The sequence below is a fragment of the Leuresthes tenuis genome, unplaced genomic scaffold, assembly GCF_036924035.1.
Source record: "Leuresthes tenuis unplaced genomic scaffold, fLeuTen1.0.hap1 SCAF_16, whole genome shotgun sequence".
Classification (NCBI taxonomy): domain Eukaryota; kingdom Metazoa; phylum Chordata; class Actinopteri; order Atheriniformes; family Atherinopsidae; genus Leuresthes; species Leuresthes tenuis.
In genome coordinates this window covers 31,227,073-31,244,481 of record NW_027325370.1, presented here as the reverse complement: position 1 = coordinate 31,244,481, position 17,409 = coordinate 31,227,073, and the positions used below count along the sequence as shown (strand labels likewise).

Genomic DNA, 17,409 nt, shown 5'->3' with positions numbered 1-17,409 from the left:
CTCGTGGAGTCCTGTGGGGGGTGCTCCGGGAATATGGAGTGCCGGACCCCTTGATAGGGGCCGTTCGGTCTCTGTATGACCGGTGTTAGAGTTTGGTCCGCATTGCCGGCAGTAAGTCGGATACGTTTCCGGTGAGAGTTGGACTCCGTCAGGGCTGCCCTTTGTCACCGATTCTGTTCCTAACTTTTATGGACAGAATTTCTAGGCGGAGCCAGGGCGTTGAAGGTGTCCGATTTGGCGACCTCAGAATCGGGTCTCTGCTTTTTGCAGATGATGTGGTGCTGTTAGCGTCGTCAGGCCGTGACCTTCAGCTCTCACTGGAGCGATTCGCAGCCAAGTGTGAAGCGGCTGGGATGAGAATCAGCGCCTCCAAATCCGAGATTATGGTTCTCAGCCGGAAAAGGGTGGAATGCTCTCTCCGGGTCGGGAATGAGATCCTTCCCCAAGTGGAGGAGTTCAAGTACCTCGGGGCCTCCGAGTGAGGGACGAATGGAGTGTGAGATTGACGGGCGGATCGGTGCGGCGTCTGCAGTATTGCGGGCTCTGCACCGACCCGTCGTTGTGAAGAAGGAGCTGAGCCAGAAGGCGAAGCTCTCTATTTACTGGTCAATCTACGTTCCCATCCTCATCTATGGTCACGAGTTGTGGGTAGTGACCGAAAGAACAAGATCGCGAATACAAGCGGCCGAAATGGGTTTCCTCCGCAGGGTGTGTGGGCTCTCTCTTAGAGATAGGGTGAGAAGCTCAGTCATCCGGGAGGGGCTCGGAGTAGAACCGCTGCTCCTCCACATTGAGAGGAGTCAGATGAGGTGGCTCGGGCATCTGGTTAGGATGCCCCGTGGACGCCTCCCTGGGGAGGTGTTCCGGGCACGTCCCACTGGGAGGAGACCCCGGGGAAGACCCAGGACACGTTGGAGAGACTATGTCTCTCGGCTGGCCTGGGAACGCCTCAGGGTCCCCCCGGAAGAGCTGGAGGAAGTGGCCGGGGACAGGGACGTCTGGGTTTCTCTGCTCAAGCTGCTGCCCCCGCAACCCGACCCCCGGATAAGCGGCAGATGATGGATGGATAGATGGATGGGTTTGAAAATAAACGCTAAAAGGACTCCATAATGTGGGGTGCATTCATAACATACTGCATAGCCAAAATTAAGAAAAAAGATACAGCAGATGCAGAGAAGGCCTTTGACAGGATGGAGTGAGCTTACCTTAGATGTGGCAAGATTCACCCTGATGTCTACTTTAGTACCCATTTTCTAATTCTAGTCTTTAAACCAGTCAGTAGTGATAAGATCAACTATGAGGATAAAAGGAACTGCAAATGGCAGCAGACAGACACATTTTATTCTTAAAACAATGAAATACCTCCATACCAGCATTGTTAGATCTAATCAGCCTGTTCGGAAGAATATCTGGAAGTAAATAACCGACCTGCATCTGGCTCTGTCTAAACCTTAATAACCAAGCTTGATTTTTGAAGGATGGGTTTAAAATAGGACATTTAAGGAGATACCTGGAAATATACATGTGAAAAATTTCAAACATCCACAATTTCTAATTTGATATTATTTAGATATAATCGGTTAGTGCAACTCCTTTCGAATTAAATAAATACAACAATAAAACACCAGAGACTTTAAATGCATGAGGCTCAATGAACATTTCTACATTGCACCTGGGAAATTGAGTAAATTAAAATGTTCTCAAAAGAGGTGATCATTAGAAAGAAGCTAATCTTTTCTGTGAATATTCCACTGGACTTCAAATGGATTTGCTTCTCTTGTATTCAACACACCTTAATCTGCAACCCTGTGAGCGTAAAATTTATTCATCTTTTATATTGCAAGCAAAAGGGTCTCAGCTGTGGAAAATTGTTTACTTGACTACTTGGTTTATTTCAGAGCTGTGTGCATTAAAGCAGACTTCAAGAAAGCAGGAAAGACAATGGTCTTGCACTAATTTAGAAGAATCTCACTCAGCCTGGAAAGAAAGTCTGATAACATATAAACCCTTCATAAAGCTAGAATTGCTTATTATTCATCATTGCTAGAAGAGAATAAGAATAATCCCAGGTTTCTTTTCAGCACTGTAGCCAGGCTGACAAAGAGTCCGAGCTCTGTTGAGCCATGTATTCCTTTAACTCTCAGCAGTGATGATTTCATGAGATTCTTTATCAATAAAATTGTTTCTATCAGAGAGAAGATTGATGGAATCCTTCCCACTATTATCACTGATGTATCATCAAGTAGAGCAGCTTTAGAAGTATCTTTAGAACCTGATTTGTATTTAGACGGCTTCTGCCCAGTTGATCTCTCTGAGCTAACAACAGCAATAGTCTCTTCTAAACCATCAACTTGTATTTTAGACCCAATCCCAACCAGACTGTTCAAGGAGATTTTCCCCTTAATTGACACTTCCATGTTGGATTTGATCAATCGGTCTGTGTTGACAGGATATTTACCTCAGACTTTTAAGGTTGCTGTAATTAAACCTTTACTTAAAAAACATACTCTTGATACAGAAGTGTTGGCTAATTATCGACCTATATCCAATCTCCCTTTTTTGCCTAAAGTTCTTGAAAAACTAGTTGCAGTTCAACTTTGTGATCATTTACATAGAAATAATCTGTTTGAAGAGTTTCAGTCAGGATTCAGAGTGCATCATAGCACAGAAACAGCACTGGTGAAAGTTACCAATGATCTCCTCTTAGCCTCTGATAGCGGACTTGTTTCTGTGCTTGTCCTGTTGGATCTCAGTGCTGCATTTGATACGATCGATCACAGCATTCTGTTACAGAGACTTGAACATGTTATTGGGATTAAAGGAACTGCATTAGGCTGGTTTAAGTCATATTTATCTGATAGATTCCAGTTTGTTCAATTCTTTTCATTTTATACATGCTTCAATTAGGTAACATTAGACAGAAAGGCATGAAGAAACTGTCTTGCTATATAGTTATTCTAGATGGTATTTCCTTGGCTTCTAATTCTACAGTGAGGAACCTTGGAGTTATTTTTGACCAGAATTTATTATTTGACGCACATATAAAACTGGTTTCTAGGACTGAATAGAATAGAATAGAAGAGAATAGAATAGAATTTAAGATTCTTCTCCTCACATATAAAGCTCTTAATGACCGAGCTCCATCATATCTTAAAGATCTCATTGTAAGATATTTTCCTAACAGAGCACTTTGCTCCCAAACTGCAGGTTTACTTGTTGTTCCCAGAGTTTCTAAAAGCAGAATGGGAGGCAGAGCCTTCAGTTATCAGGCCCCTCTCTGTGGAACCAGCTGCCAGTTTGGGTTCAGGAAGCAGACACCCTCTCTAAGACACCTGGCTCAGGTGATCCTGAAACTGCTGGGGGAGTTCCCATGATGCACCTCTCCTCCCTCTGCTCTCTTTACTCTCCATGAACATGTGACATTATTGTGGTTATTAACTTGTGTTTCCCTGTTCCAACAGGTATCCTTTGAATGGTGTTATGGTGTTTTTCCCCCCTCTTTTCCCTCTTTTCTGTCTTCTCAAACCCCAGCTGGTCGAGGTGGATGGCCACCCTTCCTGAGTCTGGCTCTGTCAATTAGTGTAGTATAAAATGGCCTTATCTGGATTTTTAATACTTTGACTTGTTTAGGTTATGATTACATTACAATTAACTGGACTGTAATTGGTTTAAGTTGGACTATATGTTTAAAGTGCGTTTAGATGACATTTGTTGTGATTTGGCACAACATGAATAAATCTGAATTGAATTGAATTAAATTGAATTGAATTGAATTGAATATTGTTAATACCACTTCTGTCTTTCCCTTCATCTATTCATCTGTTTTTTTCAGATTTCAAACTTCATATTCCATCTAATGTGTTTGGACTTCAATCAACACCACTCTCTTTTTTTTGTTTTTGGTCCATTTGTAGAGCTTTAATGAAAAGATCACACAACTGTTAGACATAGCAAGAGGCTGGATGGAATAAATGTCAATATACTTTTTTTTGCTAGACTAATACATAATAAATTAAACTATTATCAAATACACACATGCAAAACTTCCAAATTTATTCCAACACATCAAGCTTCAACAAATCAATTACAGAATGGAAAAAGTGGAGACGTAAAGCTGTAAATGGTATGTGTCTGGCAGGAGATGGGGATCAGTGTAATCTATACATTTGACCCTTAATGTTTCCTTCGGTTTGATTTGCTGTTACCGAAAAAAATATATACACAAGGTAGAAAGTTAGCACAGCTAGAACCTAAAGCATTTTCATGGCTATTGTTTCAATGCAGAAAAAAACCCATAAACATCACATTATTATGACAGTTATAACATCTGTACATGGACACCAGCATCCAGTGGCAATGCAAAAGAATTTATTAAGTTCAAACTGCTTGATTCCAATTCATTGCATCATCTTTTAAATTAAAATGAATACATAACACCAACTATCTCTCTGGAATAATAAAAGAGCACAGCAGCATGACAAGTAGAAAGAGACCTTTAACGATACAGACGCATTTTTGATTGTTTAAGTATTTGTATGTATGGAAAAATTCTGCATATTTTCCATTTATCCTCCAGCTCATGTGATCATACTGTTTCTTTCCTATGCAAGGTGTTTATTGATGATGAAGAGCTTACCCTCTGTTGAGTCTAAGTGAAGATAGTCAAGAAGGCAGACCTTGCTGACTGGGCAGCACATTCTTCATGCACCGGTAGTTTAATAGTTTATGAAACTTGTGCAGTTTGTGGTGTGGACATGTATGGCAAACCCTTTTCTCATTAATCAGGGTCATGTTTCAGCAATTTGTGACACTTGTATACATTCTGAGAAGTGATTTTTTTCTCATTGACATTATGAATTTTGATTACCTGATCCAAAAGATATATATCTTAAAAGATTTAAAGATATAAAAAGATTTAAATGAAAGTTGTTATTCAAAATATGGTGAAGTCTAAATACAGATTTCTTCAGAGCTATTTCTATTCCAGTTAACTTAAGGGGAATTTTTTAACAACGATGAAATGCATGTATTATCATGCTCTATCAAAAAAACTCTAATCAAAAAAACGCAAAAAATTTTAACACAAAAAAAGATAAAGCTGCACAGGTTGAACACTCGAAGTTCAAACATTCATTTAAAGATGTGGAAACTTTAAGTACTTCAGTATAGACAAATCAGAGTGTTCAGTATCAGTTTGGTCTCATCCATACTATAGTAACTTCTTGATAAAAGAGAGGTAATGTTGCTAATGTTGAGTTTGCTACCTTACAAAAATTGTGAAAAATAAGTGAGTAAAGCTGTTATAAGCTGTTATAAGCTGTTATAAGCTGTTATAAGCGGCGGTGCCACATACAAACTTGCCACAGTCAGTCACAGCAGGTCACTTGCTAGCAAGATAGCAAGATTTACATGCAATTTATGCAGTCCATCACTGTTGTTTCAGGAGAATGGTTTCAGGTAAGTCATGATAGAACTGGAGCAAAAACATGTTTGACTGTTGAGTGGTGAGAAGCTGAGATGAACGTTTGGTCAGGTCTGAAAGCTCATTCGAACTCTGACCAAACAATTGCACAGAGATCTGCCTGAAAACGTAGGTCTCAGTTTGCTTCCAGAGGGAAATGCAAACGCGACTATCCAGCGCACCAAAGAGAGAAAGTGACGTACTTGACCCGGTGTCTGTGTAACCACAGCAGCACGTCACAGTCGCTCGCTTGCTGCCTCGCCTGCAGCTCAAACCGGGCAGCTTCTTGTGAAAAAGCAATTAGGCTTGTACACCAAAGTAGAAAAAGAAACCCCAATATTGCATACATCTGGAGTTGTGAACAAGCTGGCTGAAGAGGAGGGGGGTGGGGGTTAAGGGTGATGGGAGAGGGGGGAGGGGGTATTAAAAACTTGATTTTTGTAAATGGTGACAATTCTAATAGAAACATACAACACGTAAAACATGAGACACAATTTGATCCTGAGGCAGCAGTAGGGTACAGGGTACTGGGGTACAGGGAGGATGGTTTACAGAAAAATGCTTCAAAATGTGTATGGGAAAATAACACAGCTATCAAAGTCTATCCTTCTAGTTAAAGCCAGTTTCAAATGGGCCTGATTCTTCCTGTAGTTGAGATCTGTAAATGTGTTGTCTTCACTGACAGATATAAGCAGCCAATTTAAGGACCTAAAGTTGTTGGAATGTCTGTAACACATTTTAACACATCAATGTCAGTTACTCCAAATGTAACAGCAGATACAACCCAGCTAACCCCCCTCTATTATGTAACAGATGATTGTGGACAGTTGATGTTGGCTGACCACTGTCACAACCAGTGCGTTTTGTTGCTGATAAGAGGGAAAGCAGAATTGAGTCATTTCTTCAGGAACGGCCTAATTAGTCCACATCAGTCTTCCACTCACATACATGCAAACATGGGAAAGAATTTTGGTTTAAATATTTGTTATATTTTCTCTCCTTTTAAACAATGTGCTTGCTGCTCAGCATCTACAGATCTATTCAGTGTGACCAGTCTGTCCATCTGAGCTAAGAGCTGCTCATCCTGTGATTTAAATTCTCAACACACGTGTGTGTATGGAATGAGCTAGCATTTGTGATCCATAAGTTATCTGAAATTACAGACTCAAATATTAATGACTGTGGCGGCGGCGTGGTGCATCAGCTGCAGGAGAGAGGCGTGGAGAGAGCTCAGGGGAGCAGGACACGGTGAGTGATAACTACACCGGCATTCACTTGTCTAATCACTCTTCTCTTTAAAAAACTCAGTGGCGTGCTGGACCAGCGGGTTGGAACAGAGACGAGAGAGAAGTGGAGTCGACAGCACGAACCGGGAGAGGGAAGGCCTGTGAACGACTCCACTTGAACAGATTGTCCGAGTACAAAATAAACACATGTCAAACCGTCGTCAGTCTCTGGAGCCTTGCTGAAAGAAGCCATAGTGGCATCAGGCAACGTCACAATGACAATTAATTATGGAGACAATGAGGTGACTTAGCTGAGGAAATGGGTTGCATTTACTGAAGATATTTTCTTATTTAAAGGAAATTTCCAATGTGAACAAATGTTTTTAATGGTGAAGGAGGGAGGGAAGAAGAATTAACTTCTTTTTTTTTTCTGCTGAAAAATGTCTTTGATAGGTAACAGGATACAAGGTACACCGTTGACTCGATACATCACTTTTATCTATAGAGTTACATTGTAAATTGATTGCTCCCAAAATCTGGTGCAAAAAATACTGAGAAATAATATTCACGACACTTAGAAATTCTGAAGGATTTGGTTGGTTCTATTGAGGAATGTTTAAAGCTTTTCGGCTGCATAATTCAGTCTGAAATCTTGGCTCCCCTTTAACTGAACTGTCTCCCAGCTTTACAAATTAATTAGATCATCGGCTTGATACTGTGTGAATCTGCTGATTTTACACATCAATACATTAGATACCAAAAAAAAAAATTTTGCCAGTGAGCGACCACTAAAAGTGTATAAAAAAATAGAAATTTCAAACTGTCCCCTCTCTATGCTCTCTTGAGGAAATTAAGGTCCAATGAATTACTTTTCAGTGCAATGATCCCAGAGCAGCGGTCCACATGAACACAATGCCTGGCAAATGAGGTCAAGGTTAACATGATCTCTGATTGTATGGCCACAGCTATGTCCAATGACTACTACGTGTTAAGCAGTCATTCTCCAAGCTGCCGCTCTGCACCAATAGAACCCTGATTTCATAACTGTGATGTCACCTGATTTGAGTACCATCCATGTTGGTTTAAAACAGTTTGATGAATTGGGCAAAATTTCTAACAAATGTAATCATTCAGAGAGAAAGTTCAGAAACGACAGAACATTTCAACCGGGGTGCTGTTTTCTCTGACATTACCGGTCCTATTGTGTGATCCAATTACAAATGGACTTTACTAAGGACATGTGTTCACATCTGACATTACAGTATATTCATATGTATTCTCAGTGATCTCAGTTAACTGATCTGCAAATAAACACGTGGCCTACGTCACACAGTCAGCTGTGAGCTGGACATCAGCAGGTCTACTGATGTTCCTGCAAAATCACTGATGCAGTCGCTGACTGATCTGGATCATTGTTCAGCTTCATTTAGTCACATTTATTGTGTAATTATTTACAAGAATTTCAGTAAGCTTGTTTATTGAACCGATAGGATACGAGAGAAGCAGAGGGCCATAAAATAAATTAATGAATGAATAAATGATTGAGCTAAAAAAAAGCCGCACACCGCTGCTAGAACAATCTGTGGATATTTTTTGTGCCCACACTTGAAATACACATTTTGGGGACATAAGAGGGGACAGGACATGATGTTGGATCTTTGAAAAAGCTAAGTAACAGCCCCACATACAGTGAGGTGGTGACACAAACACACACACACACACAGAAACACATGCTCTCCGTGAAATCTGTGTCGTAGCAGGAGGTATGGGTTGTGCTGGTGACTACGTCTCATGCTGTCTACTTATTCAATGTACTAGTAGGCCTGGCCAGTCTCAACTTGCAGCAGTCCCAGTACAGCTGAGTGATCAGCCAGCTTCATCCTGCGCTGATTGGAGAGGCTGACGTTTTTTGCCAAGTAATCCACAGCAGCTAGGAGAGGATGGAAGACAGAATGGAGTCAATGATTACTTCATCACATACTAATGACACACTCAAAATTGTGATGTGAACAAATTCTGTTGTTATGCCGATTAAACTCAAAAATAACTAGAAATGTTGGGTTAGTGTGTAAAATCTAATAATAAAACAGAGCATAGAAAATATCAAATGTTGAAAGAGAGACATTTTTCTATTTCATGAAAAAATGTGTTTTTGGAGTTGCAAGGACAATGTTGCACAAGGCAACGAATTCAATCACTCAGTCAATCAATCAATCAATCAATACCGAGTTGCTGTTAGTAATCATACTGGTGCACTTCCAAACCAGCCATATCACAGACCTGCTCTAGCTGCTCATTTATTTTGTCTTTTAATGTTTTGAGGCAAGTGAAATGAAGGCACTCTTCTTATACTGTCCTGTGCAGTAGCCTCTTTCACACAGTGGGCCTTAAAGCCAGAAAAGAGACATCTGCCACTGTTCCTCTGTGTTATTCACACATGCCAAACAGAGCAGCTCAGCTCAGCCCCATCGCTTTCTTATGTCAAGCTGAGTAATAACAGCACCTTTGGTTAGAGTGACGAGTTCTGTGATGCCAGCTTAATGTGTGTAAGCACACTCGAACATGTTTCAAATCTGTTACTATTTCCTCTGGTGGCTCAGAAACGTATCAGTGACGGACCAACTTTGACCCCACGGTGTGCCACTGTAAACATGAAACGATGCGCAACAAAGACACATCAGACACAGCTTTTTCCAGAAACCTTTTAGAAGTCCTTTCTTAAGCCCTCTTGCCACAACTGTACAGCAACTAAGCACTAAACAGAGTTCTCGGGGAGATATTTTACCCCAAAAATAGCAATGACAGGGAGGTAATGCTTTTGAAATCATGTGGAACGCAAGAGGTGGGGCTTGCTTACCTAACCATTTCTGACTGGTCAGGTATTCCCAGACTTATTTTTGCCTTTCAAAGTCCTCTCAGGTAATATCCACAATAGGTCTTAAAAACTGTTATCTTTAAGTTGTACTGCAGTAATAGCTGTTACAGTTTGTAAAGACAACATTCAGACCCAAGCCACGCTCCCACACTGCATCCCTCAAATCTTATAGAGATTTGTGAGAGTGGTGGCTTGTGAGAATGCAGATTTACGCTACATTTGCTGGACTTTGTGCTGAGATTTTCCATCCAGCCTCCTAGCCACATACAGATATATGCAGTTCTCACATCAACCCATTAAGGAACCTCATCTGTTCTCAACATGTTGAAGAGTAATACTGCATGCCCTACTGCCTCCTGCACTCTAGCCAGCAGTTCCCCTGCATTACCTTCAATCGCATTTTGAGCTAGGAGAGGGACTCCTCTGTAGAAAGCCACCTGCTGTGACGTGCTTGTATGAACAGCAACTGTGGAAAAAAGACAGGATCAAATTGTTTTTTTCTTTCTTTTCTTCTTTTTTTTCCTGAAAGCATCTGCTGTTCGTGTGTGAAAGCAGCTTTGCAGAAGATATGGAACATCTTGCTGCAAATATTGAAGGACCTAAGCGTCCTCAAGAAGCAGTCTGCCCCGTTCCTTCTTGTAGACCCCAGTGTTGCATTTCCAGTGTAGTATGTTGTCCAGAAAAACTCCCAGGTATCTATATTCATCCATCATTTCCAATTCTTTTCTGCTCACCACCTTCTCAGACACACAACCCTTCAGTATCACAAACTGTAGTCAGTTAACCAGGTGATTTTGGAGGTACCCACTGGTATTTTTTGCAGCTTCTTGCACAACAGTACAGGCTGAATCAAGGTAAAAGCACTGGAGAACTGACAGAACATTATCCTCATGCTGTTGCCCATTTTGAAGTAGATGATGGTATTTTCAACACCAACTCCAGAATGATAAGCCGCCTGTAGTGAGCCCTTAAAGGTGTTTACATCACTTTCATGATGTGGGATGTTTGGGGTAAGTCATCTGTAGTCACTGAGGGCAGATGGGTAAGATTTTTAGGTACAGGTACAAGTTAGGATGTCTTCCACAGCACTGGAACTTTCTCCTGGTTACGATTCAAGAGGTGTTGTAGAATCCCACATTGCTGTTCTGCCCAGGTCTTCAGGGCCCTGGGCTGACCCCATCTGGACCTGCAACCTCCAGCTGCTTCTTCACCTGACTGCTGAAAACAGACATGCTGGAGGGGGGGGCAGACATGGTCCAGGTGTGTCCTGATGTTGGGGGAGATGTTGGTGAGGCTGTGTGAAGATCCATGAATGAGGTATGAGATGACACTATAAGGGTGTGACAGGGAAGCTGTGGATCCAGGGAGGGTGTGAGGTCTGTGTAACTGGAAGCAGGAGAAAAAATGTTGACTGTCACCAACTTGTAGTCATACTGTTGCTACAGTATGGTGCCATCCCAACCCCACTCCTACTTTATTTTTTGTTAATCCTTGTATTGCAGTGGAATTTTGGCAATCATCCAGTATGAATATAATTCCTGTATTTCTGGAAAAATCCTTTGGGAAATTTATTTCAAGTTGTGTTTTCAGTTTTTCAATAATTTTCATGAGAAATAAGCGTTGTTAACTGAGATTTTCCTATTTATCTGTGTCTGATCTATAACTTTTGTGGTTTCGTTTGGCTTCTCATCCTCTCCTCACCCTCCCACCGACAGGTTTAACAGTTTACTGAAGAAATTTGACTTTTTTCTTGATCCAATGCAGGAAACGCCTGACAGATCAAAGTATATACTGGTGCAATAGCTGACATGTCTGTGCGTTTACTTGTATTTGTGCAAGTGGGTTAGGGTGTGTAATCAAGCTCTATCTCAGAGGCAAAGGACTCTCGATTTGAACACTCAACGGGGATTTAAGGTATAAACCTGGTTGACAGAAAAAACAGCTTCCTTTAAAGGGCCTCACTAAGCCCTTGTGAAACACAAACACACATACACACACTGCTCCCCCACTCGCTGTCTAGGTGACTGGCATCTTGACAGATGGACATGCCCACCCATAGGTGCTCTTATTTATTTTTCTCCTCAGCATAGATGTGACAGTTTCCTTTCTGTGCATATTAGCTTCTGAACTGACATACCATATTTATCTCCCCCCTGTAGCCGCAACATACACAAACCCTGTCACATCACCTCTGTCAGTCCAGTTGTCAAAGAAGTTATCGCCAGCTGAACCTGGGAGGGGAAGCAACTCTCGCATTAACACAAGCTTTCAGAGTTATTCCTGTGACTACTTGCTTCTCTGTCTATGTAAGCTTAAGTGTTGGCTGCTTTTGTCTGTCAAACATTGTCAGTCTGTGTTACTAGATGTAAAACAAATTGTTCTGTAACAACACATGTTCAAGGAGTCTGGAAATATTTTCTGTGTTTTCAGAACCACTTTGCACACACACACACGAACATTTTTTTTTGAGGTTCAGCATTTCCCCTGTTCCTTTTTCTAACCATCAACCCTGAATGCATTATCCTAATCCTCACCCTAAACTTAATCATAACCTGCTCTGACTCTAACCATGAAACCAAGTTTTGACCCACAGAATTCTCTTTAAACATGCAGGGCTCACCATTCGGTTTCCACAAAATCTGTTTGCCAAATATAGTAGGCTCTTTGATTTTGGATTTTATGAATATAGAAAAAATACACACACACATAAACAAACAAATGCCTGGTTATGAAATAGAGTGACTTGATAGTAAGTACTTAACTCTGAAATATATCCCAAATAATTCCAAATCAAAAGCTAGTAGATCATTCAAGCAGATTTTTCTGTTCTTAAGAGCATATATTTCTCTGACTCTGAATCCCTAAAAAAGAAAAAAAGAAATAAAACTTTGCATTTTAGCTCTTATTCTATGTCAATTCCAAAAAATTTAAAAAATATATTTTTAAAATGTAAATTAAAATTATTTGCAAATTTCATTGTCCATTTCTTTTTTTACAATAGAACACAGAAAACAAATGTTGAATGTGAGACATTTTACTGTTTCTAAGATAAAATATTAGGTCATCTTGAATGTGATGGCAGCAACATGTCTCAAAAAATCTGGGACAAAGACAACAAAAGGCTGGAAAAGTAAATGGTACTAAACAGAAACATGTAAAGGAACATGCATCCGGCTGTTGCAGCTTTCCAATCCTTGTATAGCCACTTGAGAGGATGAGAATAGGGCCTCTATGTGTTGGCTGACACACTGATGCTCAGTCAAACAAGCTGGGTCCAGGTAAGTTTCAGAGTATTTAATAATAAACAAAAGATTACGAGTGGCCTTCCAATTACATGCGCAATATTTGATGGATTAACGTGTACACCTTTTGCACTTGTATCAAAGCAACACTAAGCTAAAAGTGGTCAACAAAAATTACGGCTACCTAACTCGCCTCTCTCCTGTCTATTGCAGGTGATTCAGCAACTATTATAACCCATATGACCCAAACCCCACATATCACCGTGACAACCAGACCAAACAAATAAAAAACCCAAATAATGATAAGCAAAACAATATATGGCTCCTACACAGGTTAATTAGCAACAGGTCAGTAACTTGATCAGATATAAAAAGTGCTTCTTGAGGCAGATTCTCTGAGAAGAAAAGATGGACAGAGATTAAGCAATCTGCAGGAGAAAATGGATTAATCTGCACACCAAAGAGCTCCTGGAAAAATGTAACTACGTGACATAAGTATTCTTTTGAGCACCAGGCAAATCAATACAATTTCAGAATGAATTCCTCAATGAAAAATTGAATATTCCATCATCTACGGTACATAATATCAAAAGATTCAGAGAATCTGGAGACCTTTGTGAACAAGGAAATCAACTGAAAGTCAGTTCTGGATGTCTGTGACCTTCAGGCCCTCAGGCAGCTCTGTATTAAAAACAGACCGTATTCGGTCCTGGAAATCATTGCATATGCTCAGGAACACTTCCAGAAATAATTGTCTGAACATAGTTCACCGTAACATCCACAGATGCAGGTTAAAGCTCCAACGTTTTTTTTTTTAGACGTGCTGCAGTCATCAAATTGATGTTGGCTATAACTTTTCATGAAATGGTAAAACGTGTCACTGTTAATATTTCCTGTGTTTTTGATGTTTTGATGAAAAATAACAAAATAAGTGGTTTTCTGTATTAACGCTAATTTCATCCATTATTGCTGCACAGCGGTGTGATGGTTAGCACTGTCGCCTCACGGCAAGAAGGTTCCTGGTTCAAATGTCCGCTGGGTATGTTCTCTTCATGCATGTGGAGGTTTTACAATTCCAAAATCATGCACAGTTAGGTTAAATGGTGATCCTAAATTGACCCTAGGTGTGAGTGTGAGTGTCTATAGCTGTTTGTCTCATTTGTCTTTGTATTGGGCCCTGAGATAGATTGGTGACCTGTCAAGGCTCTACCCCACTTCTTGTCCAATGGCAACTGGGATACGCTTCAGTCGAAGGTTTGGATAGGGGACAGCCCTGAATACGCCTTGTTTGTTTGTGTAAACATGGTCAAGTGCATTGCTTCTGCATTTCTTAGTGGTGATATAGTGGTAGAACTTAGGCAGAATGTCCATCAGATTTACGTGGTTATGGGCCCCAAGGACCATATGAAGTTCCTTCAGGTGCCTGTTTTGGAGTGAGCTGATGTTGTGTAGCTACCTCGTGTAGCTTTAAGCTCAGGTGGAGCTATACTGTTAGAACTGTCCTTGATGTCTATGAGTTCAACTGGAGTGTATATTACAAGTTTGTTCAACACAACAAACCTGTGTTCTTTTCTACCACCTTTTTTCTTAGAAACTGTGTTTTGACAGGTACTGCTCTTCTATTGGCATCTCTGAGGTCCACTAGCTTAGCATTACTGCTTGCTCTCTCCCTCCATCTTCTGCTTTCACTTTATCACTTTGTCAGATATTTCTCTACTCCTCCACGTTTTTTGGCAATAATAGTGGGCATAACAAATGTGACTTATATAGCTTTAGAAACTACTCTCAGAACTATTGAAAACAACCCGGTAGCTAGCCAAGCCCCACAAGTCAGTGTGGAGCTACCTAGCATAACTAATGCTGTTAGCTCTCCTCCAACAGACTGTGCAGCCGGGACCCCAGGCTGGATGAGTGAGGAGGACGCATAGACTAAAGTGCTTGTCCATGTTTTCTAATAGATTTCAACCACCTTCTGAGAAAAAAGACCCATCATCAGAAACTCCATCGTCAGAAACGTGGCATTAGAGACACCAGCTACCATAGTCAAATGTATTTAAGGGGCCAGAGTGGGTGATATCAAATCCTATTTGAAACTGCTTGCTAACATGAGTGTGTAACTTTGCAAAAACAATTTCAAACTCTGGATAATTGTAAATCATTTCTCTGGACCTCTGCCAAATATGGCCACTGAAGACATGTTTAGCCACATGTCATCCATCAACCACTGGCTGTCCAGGTGGAGTCCAGGAAACAACAATGGACAATTGGCAAACTTTCTGGGGAAAACCTGGTCTGAGAGGAGACACGGCATCCATCCCACTTTGGATGGGTCAGCTCTCATTTCTAGAACTATGATGGAAATGATTAGTTATCCAAAAACGTGACAACCATGGAGCTGAGACAAGGACAAAGAGCTCCAGTCTTCTCTACAGATTTACACCTGCTGCTACTCCCCAGAAAACCTATGACTGTGTCTGCTCCCCAACCATTAGAATTAGAAAAAGAGGAACAAATCACAGAAACCTCATGAAATGTAATACTCCATTTTCAACATAACACCAACAACAACAACAAAAGTTTTTTATTAAGGTTAATTTGACATTAGATCTTTGATGGTATGTTTGGATAAGCCGGACCTGTTTGATGCTGTTTGACATTTAAATGGTCAGCATTGGGATATATAGCACCAGTAGGTTTATAGAAAACACATGACATGTCAACATGGCGGCAGTATGTCTGGACTTTCCTTATTGCACATGGGGAAAATAACACCTAAACACAGACGTGTTGTTCTGCACGTACCTTGGGATATAGATAGGACCTGGTCTTCCATTGTTTGAGGTCTTACCTCTGATGCATGCGAGCTGTATGGCCCTGTGTACACGATATTAAAGAATACTCTCCACTAAAGACTATAACTTCCAGTGTCATTGATTCCAGCCCCATCTTTTTTGACTCTTGGTCCTGATGACATCAGAACAGATGTCCAAAGAAGACCTCTTATCAATCTTTCTGTCTAAGTCTCTTTTAGAAAATAGGTTGATTGATGATAACCATCACCAGCATGGTTACTTGTTTTATTGAATCAGACTATGGTTACAGCTTAAAAGTGCCATTTAACTGGACCACCAGGGGACTGCCAGTTGACACATAGTCTTAATTGGCTGGTGTTTAGTCTTCTGACAGAAGAAACAGAAAAATGTGTATGAGAACAGCTTTATTGGAATTCAGCTGTATTTATTTACAATTATACTATATTGTTTATACAAAAGACGCATGAGATGGAATTTTGGAGCATCAGAACACACCTGGACCCTGTCTGCCTCCCCCCTGAATAGTCATTTAGAAGTCAGCTAGATTCAAATGTGCCTTGGCCTAGTTGTTTGTACACATTCAGAATAATTTGATCCCTAACTTCAATATCAGCATGTGTTTGTCCAGTTTTGAGAAGCTTGATTTACATTTCTGATCATGTTTATACACATTTTGTGTATGTGTCAATGAACATACTCACTGCTCCAGCATCGTAAGAGCAAACACATGATAAGAAATTGACTTGGCTTCAGACTTTCTAATTAGTTAATTGGCAAAACCAAGCTGTTTATGGGTCAAATTAGTTAAACAGCTTTCTGAAAATTGTGGGCCTGTGTCCTCCCTTGTCCCTGGGCCGGCTGTAGCTCAGGAGGAAGAGCAGTCACCCACCAATCGGAAGGTCGGTGGTCTGGCTTCCCCAGGATACATGTCGAAGCGTCCTTGGGCAAGACACTGAACCCCACGTTGCTCCCCCAGTGTATCATTGGGGGTATGAATGTGTGTGAATGCTTAGAAACCACTTAGTTATATCTTAAGACGTGCTGTATGAATGTGTGTGAGTGGTCAGCTAGACTAGAAAAGCGCTATACAAGTCCATTTACAATTTTGATGGGATACTCCAATGTCTCCATATAAATTGTTAATATTTGAATTAAAAAATGAAGGCTTGCAGAATCTTATCCTATGCTATTACAGTCACAAACAAAACATCAGCGTCAGGTCTGCCATTTTAGCAACCAAAGGAAAACACCCCCATCTCCACCTGCTTGAGTTAGCTTTTCATGTTAGTGTTAGTGTCCCACCCAGCCTCAGGATTGGTACCAACAATGTGATACGTAGAAAATTCAAGTTGTGTGATCTTGCTTCTTGGAGAGTAAGGGTGGTGCACTTTGAATGCTAATGACTGATTTTGCATGTGATATGTCTTCAAACATTTTTAAAAAATAACAAACGAACAAACAAAAAATATTTACTGTCAAGGTGACAAAGTTGATTTTCAGCACAGGGAGGCTTTAACACAATACAGTTTACATTCCACATATTTTTGGAATGCACATATTTCTTATTTAGCTTCTTTAGTAATGGTGTTCTCCTTTTAGAATGTCCTCTTGGCTTGCATTCTTTTGAATACTTTCTAATCTTGGTTGCAGTACCAATAAGAAAACCCAAAACCCACAGCATTTCTGGCTCAGATATTTTTTCTGATTCTATACTCCATGCAGTTTTTTCTCAAACTCACAGTCCGACAAGCACATCAGGGGCAGTCTGAGGTTTAGTGTCTTGCTTAAGGAC

The 17,409-nt window shown here is 40.6% G+C and overlaps 1 protein-coding gene across 3 annotated transcripts in view; it reads right to left on the bottom strand.

Annotated features, from left to right (window-relative positions):
* Positions 1–8,381: 8,381 nt before the first annotated feature.
* The window catches only part of LOC140272420 (paired box protein Pax-7-like), a 68,257-nt gene continuing 59,229 nt past the window's right edge, over positions 8,382–17,409 (bottom strand). For all 3 annotated transcript variants that reach the window (XM_072367866.1, XM_072367867.1, XM_072367868.1), the window contains exon 9: positions 8,382–8,617. In XM_072367866.1, coding sequence (XP_072223967.1) covers positions 8,502–8,617 — 116 coding nt within the window. In that variant the 3' untranslated portion in view covers positions 8,382–8,501. The remainder of the gene's footprint in view (positions 8,618–17,409) is intronic.